This window comes from Ictalurus punctatus, chromosome 2 (assembly GCF_001660625.3).
Source record: "Ictalurus punctatus breed USDA103 chromosome 2, Coco_2.0, whole genome shotgun sequence".
Lineage (NCBI taxonomy): Eukaryota > Metazoa > Chordata > Actinopteri > Siluriformes > Ictaluridae > Ictalurus > Ictalurus punctatus.
This window is the reverse complement of record NC_030417.2, coordinates 8,851,882-8,865,151: the sequence shown is the minus strand read 5'-3', so window position 1 is coordinate 8,865,151 and position 13,270 is coordinate 8,851,882. Positions and strand designations below refer to the sequence as shown.

Genomic DNA, 13,270 nt, shown 5'->3' with positions numbered 1-13,270 from the left:
TTTTTGCCACCTAGTAAGCATGTAAAAGTTATATCTTCTTAAAGATATATTATTAAAAGTATGTGGATGGATTTACTCACTCAAAATACATACAAAAATTAGATCCAAGCACATTCTGGGTCAGGTATCTATTTAATTCTTTCAATTCTTAATTCTTAATTCTTTCTCTTGAAACACAACATTTAGAAAATAAGGTGTAATCGCAAAATGTCTGAAGTTATGACAGTTTTTCTTACTTTGAATGTGACAAAATGAAAATATACTATTAGAGAAGCCTAGTTGTAGTTGTTTTTTTTTGTTTGTTTGTTTTGCAATGAAGGACTGTTTCAATTCATGAATGCACATAACACAGTTCCATTATCGCATGTTGTTGCCATATTCAATTCAATTCAATTCAATTCAATTTTATTTGTATAGCGCTTTTAACAATGGACTTTGTCTCAAAGCAGCTTTACAGAAACATATTAACATAGGATACAGATTTTAAGTGTGTGAATTTATCCCTATTGAGCAAGCTGGTGGCGACAGTGCAAGGAAAAACTCCCTACGATGATATGAGGAAGAAATCTTGAGAGGAACCAGACTCAGAAGGTAACCTGTCCTCATCTGGCTAACAACAGATAGTGTGAAAGGAAAGGAAAGTTCATTATGGTTTTTATATGAAGTCTGTTTTTTTAACTAGTCCACTGTTCACTAAAGGAGACTTGAGTGCAAAATTGTATGTGATAATTGCAGTCCTAAGGCCATAGCAGCAACCAAAGCAAGAATATCCATGTGGAATTGAGGCCCAAAACCATTTCCACGGTACTTCAAGCGGCACCATCCTCAGCAATCTCCAGGCTGCACTGCTTGGGGTCATCCTCAGTGGCAGAATCTAGCCTCCAGTTGATGAAAGTTCTGTCGAGAAAAATCAATCCTTCCCGCCTAAGTCAAAAAACTTCAGAGACAGAGGGTTAGTAGATAAAGTAAATTAACTTTATTGAAACAATAAAGTGAGACAGTCTGGAGACGGTCTGAATTATACATACACAAACATGTCTTTATATACCTCTCTGAAGCAGTAAAATTATCCCTAAGTTGGGTTTTCACCTTTTCTTTCTTGAAACAGACCAATCTCCATTGCATTAACTAATTATTCGCATCCATATGATACCTTATATTTGTGGCGCATGCATAGTCAGTTGTATTTCCTCCAAAAGTTTTACCAGACCTGGGTTTTTCTACCATGTCACATAATTCACCCTATAGCCCCATCTGGTACTTTCCTCCTAGAATTCTTATCTCTTCTTTTCACACTGATTTGCAAGCTTTGTTTAGAACCCAGTTTCTGGAATGTGTCTAATTGCTTCTTTGTTGCCAGAAAGTGAAGCTGCTTTAGACAAACACAAAGTTCTTAATTTACTGCCATAGAGTGAAGCTGCTTTAGACAAACACAAAGCACTTAATGTACACACTCAGAATCCCACCTGTTAGAAGTGTTTTATAATTTTAGATTATGCTTGCTGTGCAGAGGTACGGATTGACACAGAAAACAATTAGGCCTACTGTTTAGTAAGACACAGAATTCTTCAAACTCATTACACACGTATAACTTGATCAACAAGTGTACTATGAATTTATTTAATGCTTCCCACAAGTAATTTGTAACTGTTGGGTATACATTGGGTATACATTCCAAATTATACCTGATGAACATATCCAAACATTAGTAAACTTTGTAGTTACACACAGTCATTACACTTTATAACCTATAAGAGCTCCATCAAGAGGTAGGGCATCAAGATGGCTCAGGCAGGCTTAGGAGAAGTGTGTTTATTTTTTTAATGAGATAAAGAGGAAACTACTTTTTCAGAGGAGGAAGTGTGGGCTTGATTAAGTTCAAATGTTTATCACACCTCATATACAGTACGTGGTATTTTATGAGGAATAGCCAATGTTATTATGCAGCCTGTTGAATGTATTGTTTAATACACAGATTTCAGAGCTTCATATCGAGCACTACGGTGTGCTGTGTCGTTACACCCCTACTAGTGACAACTTACAGTATGTCAGATACTTGATACATGAAAAAAGAAAGTTGCTCTGATGTTTCAAATATGCAGAACAGATTATAGCTGAATTGAACTCTTTTTAATATATTATACAGTAAAACTATGTCCTCTACATCCTCAAAAAGCAGCAATACAAGCCACGGAACAAAACTCATTCCACATTAAAGTTTGTAAAGGAACGCCTTAAATCTGATGACACCCTTTAGATTAGACATATTCAAACTTTTTTCCCCATCAGCACCACTTCCACATTTGATATAGTTATACATTTTATTTCACATTAATGACTTTTTTTTTTAAATCATGGTAATGAATTATTTACCATTACATAAGGTTAGAGTGCCATGTGTGAGAGAGTGAGAGAGAGAGTGTGAGAGAGAGAGAGAGAGAGAGAGAGAGAGAGAGAGAGAGAGAGAGAGAGAGAGATCAAAACACCTGCACAACTAGCTAATTAAGGAATAAACAAAGACTCTTCTTTAGGTATATTTTTTCATGATGCCGTTAAACGGCAGACCTCTTTTTTTTTTGGTATTTTCCAACTCACCCGCATTCCACAATTTGAATACATGCTCTAGAATAAATACCATTAAAAAAAAAGAGATGAATCTAAAAAATCATTAGTGTCAAACCTGAAAACCTGTTCTGTAGAAAGAAGAGCTCTGAAATAGGACTGGTTATGTGGTGTCACAACACTGTAAAGCAATAATCTGTAGTGGAGCAGACCAGGGAAAAATCATAAACAGTAGCAAAATATACGATATACAGTGGAAAGGTTTACTTGGCTTAATTTGCTAATGAAAGAGTGAAATAATGAAACAGAACATTTCAGGTACAAACAAATCAATAACTACTCATCCGTCATATTATAAATCTTTGGGGACAAGATCGTCCTGCATTTTTATTTCCAATGAAGCAGAAGTATAAATAAAAAGATACAAAAAAAAACCCTTAAACATTTACAAACACTGGCAAAATATACAAGATATAGGTGGTAGTAATACAGTGGGAAAGTTACTTGGCGTCTTATGTTAATGAAAGAAAACTGTCAAATAGAACAGAATTAGCGTATAGAATATGCTTTCAATCAACTTGTTCCTTTCAGGCACAAACAAATCGGTAACTGTGCATCCCTCATGTTACAGATCTTTGGAGACAAAAAATAGTCACACATTTTTATTTCCAATGAAGCAGAAGTATAAATAAATGAACATTGCTATGTATGTACAAAAAGCGGACTCAAATGCAATATTAAAATCAATGTTCAAAGAAAAAAAACACAGTTAAATATACCATGGATATTTACAAAACACAAAAAAGTCAGTTTGAACATCACAGTATGTAAAACACACTCCTTCTTGACCTTTTTAAAGGATTTCTCTACGCCATTTCTGGTTGGTTAACTCAATATGATACAGTATACACACGTGCCTAGCATTCTGCTGATCTGACATAAGTCATTGCCCAGTGTCCTTTCTCTCTCCATCTAAAATTTAGTGCTGTGGCTAAAGCTGTCGGACAAGATGATGTTTTTGTAGAAGTTGTCAGAGCGCACAGAACAGTAGCCTTTCACCTTGTCCAGAACTTGGTGAACAGGCAGAATGGAAGAAGTGGAGGCATCTGAATCAGAAGTGCTGCACTTCTGGTTGGCCTGGTTTGAATACGGTTTACCTGAAAGCCAAGACAAAAGCAGTGTTTTGGGTCAAAACTGGGAAGTTTAAGCATTTGCAAAGAATGGACCAAGTATGAAACAGCATATGAAACAATTGGCACCAAGTGCTAAATATTTATTTTTTCAATCTACTATAATTTGCATGGTTGTACAGAAGGTAGTGTTGCTGCCTCACATCTCCAGGATCCTCGGTTTGATCCTACGCATGAGTTGTATGTTATCCCCAGGTCTACGTAGGTTCCCTCTGGAAATTCTACCATTGTTTTAGCTTCAATGGGATGCTGAGGCATGGTGCCTACCCTGTATCATCTATTATATTTAGAAATATCAAGAAATATCTAGGAATCCACATATCCTAATCCTAATAGGAGGAACTATATCCTTAATAGGAGGAATGTCCACTATCAAGATGAAGATTCTCCCAACAATTATATTCTTTTTTTGATGACCCCTGTCAGCCCACCCTCAAACTAGTTCACCAGAAAGGAAAAAACCCAGAAACAACCTGTCCAAAGGTTTCCCATCAGAACACAGCCCAGAGCATCACGCTTCCTCCGCTGGCTTGCCTTCTTCTCATAATGCATCCTGGTGCCATCTCTTCCCTAGATAAGCGATGCACACGCACCCAGCTGTCCACATGATGTAAATGTAGTGACCCTTGTGCAGCTACACAGCCCCATACACAGCAAGCGGTGAGGCACTGTGTGTTCTGACACCTTTCTCTCATAGCCAATACTTCATAAACTTTTTCAGCAATTTGTGCTACAGAAACTCTTCTGTGGGATCGGATCAGACGGGCAAGCCTTCGCTCCCCACACATATCAATAAGCCTTGGGAGCCCTTGACCCTGTCATCGGTTCACTAGTTGTCCTTCCTTGGACCACTTTTTGTAGGTACTAACCACTGCATACCGGGAACACCCCACAAGACCTGTCGCTTTGGAGATGCTCTGTCCCAGTCGACTAGCCATCACAAAAGTCTCTCAGATCTTTACGCTTACCCATTTTTCCTGTTTCCAAAACATTATCTTTTAAAACTGACTGTTCACTTGCTGCGTAATATATCCTACCCCCTGAGAGGTGCCACTTTAACGAGATCATTCACTTCACCTTTCAGTGGCTTTAATGTTATGGTAGGTGGATGGATGGATGGATGGATAGATAGATATTATCTGACATCAGCTATTCTAAATTATATTAATAAAACTGTAGCCGAATATGGTGATGGCTGATTTCAGATTAGAGGATAATGTTTTGTTTATAACAATGGGTAATGCATTACATTATATTTCTTAATTAACATTTACTGCATTAGTTAAAAAAAACAAGAACATTTAAAAAAAAACAAAAAAAAAAAAACAAGAACTTCAGCATTAACAATTCAAATAATGTTAACAAAGTAACAAAAGTCAACAGATATTAATTCGTTTGTTTACATGTTAACACAAAAACACCTATATTGACAAAAGTTTAGTTAATCCATGAAAATAAGTCCACACAAATGACCAACAGTTCATTTACAGCATGTTATTAAATGTTGATAACTTGAGAACATCATTCATTTTACTCACTGATTGGATGAACAATCGTTTATCATATAACGAGATATTTGTTTTAGTTTGTTTTTTAAACATCAGTTAATACAAGTGCTAGTTACTCTGTTAATGTTACTTATTAATGTAGATGGCTTGTTCGTGTTGATGTTAAAGGAGTTAAAGGAACCTTATTGTAAATTTATACTGAATAATGTATATCTTACGTGAACAGCTTTACACACCTGAATGTCACGCCGTAGTCTAGAACCAACAAACAACTGTGGCATTAGGCAAAACAAAGGCTAAATCTCAGCAGTTTGTGATTTAAGCAGCATGTCAGAAGGAGAGTCGTTTATTCGGTCGAAAGTCACGACTGTTGATTTAATTCAGCAGGAAGGAGCTACGAATCACACAAAGCACGAACTCAGATTATCTTGTGCTGTTTTTCCTTAGGGGAGATGCTCAGTTGCATAAGTGGTGGATATTTTTTATGTTAAAAACATAAAGAAAATTTAAATAAGACAAAACTACTAATTCTGGGCATGCTAATAACATGGCAAATAGCAAAAAACAAACAAACAAAAACATGCAGTTATAAGATAGTCTGCGTACTAGAATTCAATTCTTATTTGAGAGTTTTCATACACTGTAAAGAAATTGACTGTAAATTTTACAGAAATATACTGGAAGCAGGGTTACCAGGAAAATACTGTCAAATTTAATGTCAATTGTTTACGGTGTATGGTGTAGTTCTTGTAGTGCACTCGCATAAAGCAGAGTGAACAAACACCAGATTTAATCCTGAGGGTTGGTTTACAAACGTAACATTAACCAACTGTGTAAAGTGTAAAAGGAGAACGTTTGTGTAGCTGTGGCCAAATTAGTGAATGGATAAGAAATATCCCAGAAAGAGAACATGGGATTAGATGCTTTCAGAAATTTTACAGCTATGTGATTTTTTTTTACACAACAATACCCAAGCTCACCTGAACTGCTGTGTCGCTTTGCAAAAGGGTTTAATGTGACCCTAGCCTTGGATGTCCAGTTGACTGTGGTGGACCCGAATGAGCTGGAGGACAGTGACTTCCCTATATTATCGGAGCTCACCTTCTTGGTGTTGTTTGTGGCAGTCTTGCTCCAATCTGCAACAATTAGCCAAACGTTAGCAGCTGATGGGTTAATGAATTTATTCCACCTTGTACCATTAATGTACATGACAGACTTGAACCAAATGCCTTCAAGCTCATTTGGATTCTTAGTATATCAGGTTAAAACACACTAACAGTTTCTCTTGGCCGTTCTTTAGTATAATGTGTGTTTTTTTTTCCCTCTCAAAACCATTAGCATACGCATCTGAGCTGTTAATAATAATTTTTTTCAATATTTTTTTTCTCCGTAGCAGAAACGAGCTTCCATAGAAAGCAGTGATTCATTTTGCAGTGGAATTACAATGTTCTTTACAATAAGGAGTGTGTTTTCATGGCTATGTTAATTGTACTGAGAGCACTGACTTCGAGATTTCGAGAAATGTGCCGTATCAGTTGAAACTGTAAACCTATCAGTTTGAGAACCTTCATGCAACATTTCCTCCCATGATTAACTGACATCGCCTAATTTTTTTATCTTTGGGGGCCTTGGGGGATCTTAAACAATGTTGTACTGACATTTTCCCAATTATCAAATGTGACTATGTTGAAATATAATTTGCCTTGAGGCAATGCTATAATTCAGTCACTGCAAATGAAATAATTTGTACCTGAATTGTCTGCCAAGCGTAACTTTCCACAGCATAAATATCTTCTCCATTGCTTCTGCACATTTTCTTTCAGAGCACAATGGAATATAAAGATGAATAACCCTGTTGGACACATAAGATTTGACCAAAAAATATATTTATTTATTTATGGGTAAGCTGGTAAACATCTAAACAGGATATACATTCACAAAGAAACATTTGTTTGTCAGTAGGACCATCCATTATGCTCTAAACCATCTAGATTTATCAGGAATGATGGATTTAAAGCAGTTTCTTTCACCATTAATTAAAAACATACACAACACAGTGTGAATATTGCCTATTGAAGTGTCTGTGTCAGCCGGGTGCTCTTACAGCACACCCTTGGCTCTTCATCTTACATTACAACAAGCCTTGATGTTCATGAAGATTCCAAAGATTTACACTGGCTTTTGTGCCATGGCCACAAAAATAGAGTCATTCCATATTTGACCCACCTTGCAGAGAGTTGAAAATGGAGAAAAGGTACATGAAGGCCACATTGACAGGGCCCCACGCGAAGAAGGCAAAGCCCCAGGTCATGCCGAGCAGGAAGGTGAGACTGATGACACTGCGAAGGTTACGCAGCACCTCCTCCTGAAGCGTGCGGTTGTTGCGCTTTCCGTTCCTGCCACAGATCTGCATCATCACCACAATAAACATGGCCACGTTCAATACGAAGATGATGCAAAAGTAGGCCACGCATGTCACGTAGAACACAACCTTGCTCTGAATCCAGCAGCTAAAGAGACATGATGAGATGAGAATCATTTCACTGATGCTAGCTGGTTTAACCACCTTTACATCATCAAAAAGTGTATGCTGATGAAGTGTATACATTTCTGGGTCAAACTTACAATCCTTCGCCATTTTCTCCTTGTCCATAAAACTCCTTTCCATAGGAATTTTTATCAACAGCCACCACAAGGGCTACAATTACAGCTGGAAGCCCTGAAAAAAACAGCAAATATGATAGATACAGTAGTGCATACAAAATGGAAGTATACTATACCATTTACCATAATATATTAATCACACAGTAGTAAATATTGTGGTTGGGCAGCTTCTGATGTATTTGTTCATGAGCTGTGTGCTGCTATATGTACATACATACACTATATTTATATATTTGGGACTACTTTGAGATTACGAATTTTGTGCAATATTGGTGACGTTTGTATATTTTTCAAAGTATATTTTAAAAAGCAAAAACTCCATCACATTGTCTCTGCAGGTCAAAAATGACGAAAGAAATCTGGTTTTCAACCAAACTGAGTTTGATATATTTTGAGAAAACATAAATATATTTCCCAAAAACAAAGTGAACAATTAGGCTATTTTCTAACCTTTCCTTGGCTACAAAGATCATGTTGGATAAAGAGTGGGTTTAACAAACGCACCAGTAAATACAGTCGGTCTGAATAAAGAAGTCTAAAACCATTCTAGCTTTCTAAGTGTGAGCTTTTCCTATGATTTAATCAAGTTTTGTACAGTTACACACCACAGCAGAGCGGATAGGAACCTAATCCTTTTGGTTTGTGATCAGATACCGACTGTCCAAATGTATGCAATGCATCTGCTCCATCACGTCATCATCAAAACAGAGAAGAGCACTTACACACTCTGTAATGACCTTATAGAAAGATATTAATAACAAGAAATCTAGCCACCTAATCTAATCAATCTCATTGATAGACTGGCAGTAATGTTGTTTTTCTATAAGAAGATTAGGCTGCAAATGCAGAGGTAGGTGGGGCTTCTTTTAGTGACATGGACTGGATCGAATTTTAAATGGCTCTAACTTTATTTATGGTTGAGGTACAGTACATGTGAAAAGGGAAATTATTTCAGTTATATATATATATATATATATATATATATATATATATATATATATATATATATATATAGAGAGAGAGAGAGAGAGAGAGAGATAGATAGATAGATAGATAGACAGATAAATATAGTTTTGCAGTTTCCAGAAATATGTACAGTATATATATAATAGTAAATGTCAACATTTAAACATGTGAAGGGTTTTCCCAGGCTGCCACACATTTAGCAAAAAAATACTTTAACATTTTTAAACCCAACAATCAAACTAGCTACTGGATCTGTTGGTGCATAAATATTATTAATGCATTGAAGAAAAAACAGTACTAGCATCACACTTTGACTTACCCCATCCGACAATGCAGAACTTGAGGATGTACCTCCGGATGTAGGTGTTGAAGACCTTGACTAGGGCAATATACATGTGGATGGACTCAAGGCCCATCCAGGTGAATGAGGTAAGCAGGAAAAAGTGCAGGAAGGCAGCCACAGCCATACACAGACCCTGCATATCATAGGAAGCCAACCAGCTGTCCAGGAGGAACGTCATGTTGAGGAAAAGTAGCGAGGTACTCAGGTTCATCAGGATCTTGGACGGGTAATCTCGCCGCAATTTCCTACAATTTGAGCATCAGTGTGGTGTGAGTGCCAGTGTGATATAATTCTCACACATAACCTCATGGAAATCATGAAACACTTATTCGTGAAAGCCAAAAGAACTACAAGCGTGAGCTCTTCTTATTTAAAATGTCTTCAGAAATTATCCACAGGCATGGCTCATGGTCTAAAGAAGTAGAGTAGACTGGCACATGAGAAAAGAAAATCTCAGCTGTCCATTGAAGAACTGGTAAACCTAATAGAAATGTTTTTTTTTGTTGTTTTTCTTTAGTCCCACAGATCATTTGTGGATTAATTTGAGCAAAAGACACAGTCAGTAACAACAGCACAAGGTTAAAACATGGACATATGTACAAGTTTAAAGAGTTTTAAAGAGATTTCTGAAAAAGTAACTCACTCAAAGGCGACATAAGTTAGGATTGTTACAGCTGAAAAGATCGCTGAAATGCCACAACCAATGTAGGTGATAAACGTGAGAATCTTGGTGTTCCTTGCATCGATATGTGCTGCAGCTCCACTCAGGTCCTACAGAAGCAAACAGAAGACCAATACCAAAACTGAGTTCTCTAATGGTTCTCTAAGTTCTCGATCCATGGAACTTTGGGGGAACATTTTTTAAATAGCAAATTTTAGGTAGGTATTGCCACATTTTGACTGATTTCCAGCTGTAGATTTTTATCAGATATCCTAACAGTGAAATGTTCTTGATCATATCTGCCTGTCTCATTATTATTATTATTATTATTATTACCGATTAAAATACAGAATAAGAGAAGGCATATCTCACCATCAGAACGCCAAAATGTGTTAAGTGGTTACACAGGCAGACTGTTTTGTTGCTGTTGGATTCTGGGCTGACCTGACATCCCTCACTGTTCCATCCTCCACTGCCATCTACACAAGAATAATACATCCCCTAATTAGTAACGCATGTGTGCTACCACCCACAGAGAACAGAAATGACACATGTGAGATCAGTAAAACAAATTCAGCAAACTTACTCTCGATGCTGAAATCCCAAAACACACACAATCGATTTGGATTCCACTAAAAAAAACAAGAACGTTTCAAGCTCATTACTGACTGTTTCAATGCAATTATGTGAATAAATTAAATTCAGAATTCCATTTGTTCATGATTATTCACTATCACTTAGCTCATTATTCTTTAGATAATACTTATGATAATTGATTAGAATAAGAGTAAAGCAACAGAAGGACAGCAGTATCTGTATCCATATGTTTTTGTAATATAATTAATCCCACGTAAAGGGAAATGCTCGTCCTCTCCCACTGTGGTCGGAATACCTGATGCTGCAGATGAGCAATCTCTATTTGCACGGGGTCTTTAAGATTACTGATGGAAATGTTTCCCACACTGCTGGCCACCACATAACTGTTCAAGGCCAGGCCATTGTTCTGCTGGTCCTACAGGAGGCGATTAAACAATATATACTGTAATGTTCATATTTGCTTCATGGATTAGCGACATCTGGACATCAGATTAGTGACAAATCAGGAAATGAAAGCTACAATCAGGGATATGTACTGTAAAAGCTGTTTGTATTTCCTACCTAAGCATCTGTTTGTTAACAGCATTTAAAACTTTTTTTTAATTGTATTTTTATTTTGGCAGACAGATCAGAACGTGTCATCAGTGTATCATGTCATTATGTGTCTATGGATTTTAGCTTGGAATAATTCTCATGCTTCACTATAATAAACAATTCAGATAATTAGCTTTTTGGTCAGAGATCCCTGATTATGATTTTAAGGTCAGACTTAAAACAGTGTTTTTGTATAAGTAACGTTTTACACACACTTACACACACTTTTGTTATATATTACAAAATATACAGTCAGTAGAATAGATTAGAACTGTATAGACTCCTTTGGTGTTTGTAAACAAAACTAGATTTACACGCAACCTGGTTGGAATAATACCTGAGTATTTTATTTAGGAATCAGGTTGACATAGTGTCTATAACTATTGTCCTAGTTCTTAGCTGCTCGAACTAATTAGCCCTCCTCATTTCTATAAAAACAACAGTCTTCTTTTGGCTTGGAAAGGTGTCCAATTTGACGGTATGCAATAAAAACTAGAGGACGAAACCGATCAATCGGCACCGATAACAGATTACTGGAACTATCGATTATCTGCAAAAATCCACACGCCTGAGAAGGGCCTGCTGTCATTACACAGCACGAGAGCGGCCTCTAGAGGCCGTATGAAAAACTATCACTGACAAATTTTGTTATGTTATTTTAATTGTTTTTGGTTCAGTTTGGATGTATATCTTTAATTTACTTTCAAATGCATTAATAGTTAATATATATTCATATTTATAGATTAATTTAATTTTTTTAAAAAGTACAGTACATTTTTAATGTTACAGGCAATATTGTTTATTTTTGTAATAAATCCATCCATCTATCCATCCATCTTCTATACCGCTTATCCTTCACTTCAGGGTCATGGGGAAACCTGGAGCCTATCCCATGGAGCATCAGGCACAAGGCAGGGTACACCCTGGACAGGGGGCCAATCCATTGCAGGGCACAGACACATACACACACCCATTCATACACTTTGGACATGCCAATCAGCCTACATGCATGTCTTTGGACTGGGGGCTGATACCGGATTACCCGGAGGAAACCCCTGCAGCACGGGGAGAACATGCAAACTCCGTACACACATGGCCCCGGTGGGAATCGGGCCCCCAACCCTGGAGGTGTGAGGCAAATATGCTAACCACTAAGTCACCGTGCGCCCTTTTGTAATAAAGTTTTTATTTAGTATAAATTTGAAAAAGTATCAGTTGATTAATCGGTTATCGGGAGGTAGGTACTGCCCAACTTAGTTATCGTATCGGTAAAATCCACTGTCGGTCGCCCTCTAGTAAAAACAAATATGTTTATGAATACCCAACAAATTCTTGATTACTCTTAAAATTTCCAGTATGTTTCTGCAACCAGGAAGCGTGGCTGATGTCACAGTGACGTCACTCACTCAGGGGTTTATTAATATAAATGTAAGCTCAACAAACATCAATTTCAACTATGTCTAATATTCTCCATCAATGCATGTTATACAATATGTTATGTTAGTATGCACAATCACCAGGAATCTATTACCTTACCATTAATGATCCAAAATGCTGTAGATATAAATACACACCAGAACTTACAGAAATTAAAATTCCTTATGAGGAACAGTTTGTATTCAATATTGTGCAGAATAGCTTAATTTTACATGCTACCAATGAAAAACAAACCAAATTAGAATATAAATGAACAGAGTGTAAAACTGTTTGGGTTTAGCACTCACCTGGAAAAGCCCTGTTTTGCTGAAGAACATGAAGTGAATTCTGGAAATGATCTCAACATCAGCCTCACTCAGGTTATGAAGCAAAGTGGCCGGTAGTAAGACACTAGCTAAGGAGTTATGGACCTCTGACTCAAAATCAATCTGAAAAGAGAGAGTAGGATTGCAAAAAATATATATGTTTTATTATAAGATTATTTTATTTGTTACTCAATTCAATTAGTAAGTAAGTAAGTAAATTTTATTTATAAAGCACATTTAACACAGCAAAGCTTACCAAAGTGCTGAACAGAGTAAAGAAAAGTAAAATAGAAAACAGAATAAAACAAAATAAAGACAGACAATAGACAATAGTAAAAATTAGATTAAAACACCTGGGAGAAGAGATATGTTTTAAGCCTCTTTTAAAAGTGGTGCAACTGAAAAAAAAAAAGCTCTATCCCCCCTTTGTTTTTAACCGGGAT

General features: G+C 36.7%; 1 protein-coding gene across 18 annotated transcripts in view; it reads right to left on the bottom strand.

Moving 5' to 3' along the window:
* Positions 1 to 2,909: 2,909 nt before the first annotated feature.
* adgrg6 (adhesion G protein-coupled receptor G6) overlaps positions 2,910 to 13,270 on the bottom strand; it is a 44,350-nt gene continuing 33,989 nt past the window's right edge. For 14 of the 18 annotated variants that reach the window (XM_017457489.3, XM_017457481.3, XM_047159657.2 and 11 more), the window contains 12 exons: positions 12,810 to 12,950; positions 12,622 to 12,639; positions 10,787 to 10,906; positions 10,481 to 10,526; positions 10,267 to 10,373; positions 9,877 to 10,004; positions 9,210 to 9,478; positions 7,886 to 7,979; positions 7,487 to 7,770; positions 7,011 to 7,112; positions 6,241 to 6,396; positions 2,910 to 3,719 (listed from right to left, as the gene is read on the bottom strand). In XM_017457489.3, the coding sequence (XP_017312978.1) occupies positions 3,535 to 3,719; positions 6,241 to 6,396; positions 7,011 to 7,112; positions 7,487 to 7,770; positions 7,886 to 7,979; positions 9,210 to 9,478; positions 9,877 to 10,004; positions 10,267 to 10,373; positions 10,481 to 10,526; positions 10,787 to 10,906; positions 12,622 to 12,639; positions 12,810 to 12,950 (1,650 nt within the window). In that variant the 3' untranslated portion in view covers positions 2,910 to 3,534. Of the gene's footprint in view, positions 3,720 to 5,496; positions 5,516 to 6,240; positions 6,397 to 7,010; positions 7,113 to 7,486; positions 7,771 to 7,885; positions 7,980 to 9,209; positions 9,479 to 9,876; positions 10,005 to 10,266; positions 10,374 to 10,480; positions 10,527 to 10,786; positions 10,907 to 12,621; positions 12,640 to 12,809; positions 12,951 to 13,270 lie in introns of all 18 variants that reach the window. The other 4 variants (XM_047159652.2, XM_053687396.1, XM_047159687.2 and 1 more) reach the window with 2 other exon arrangements.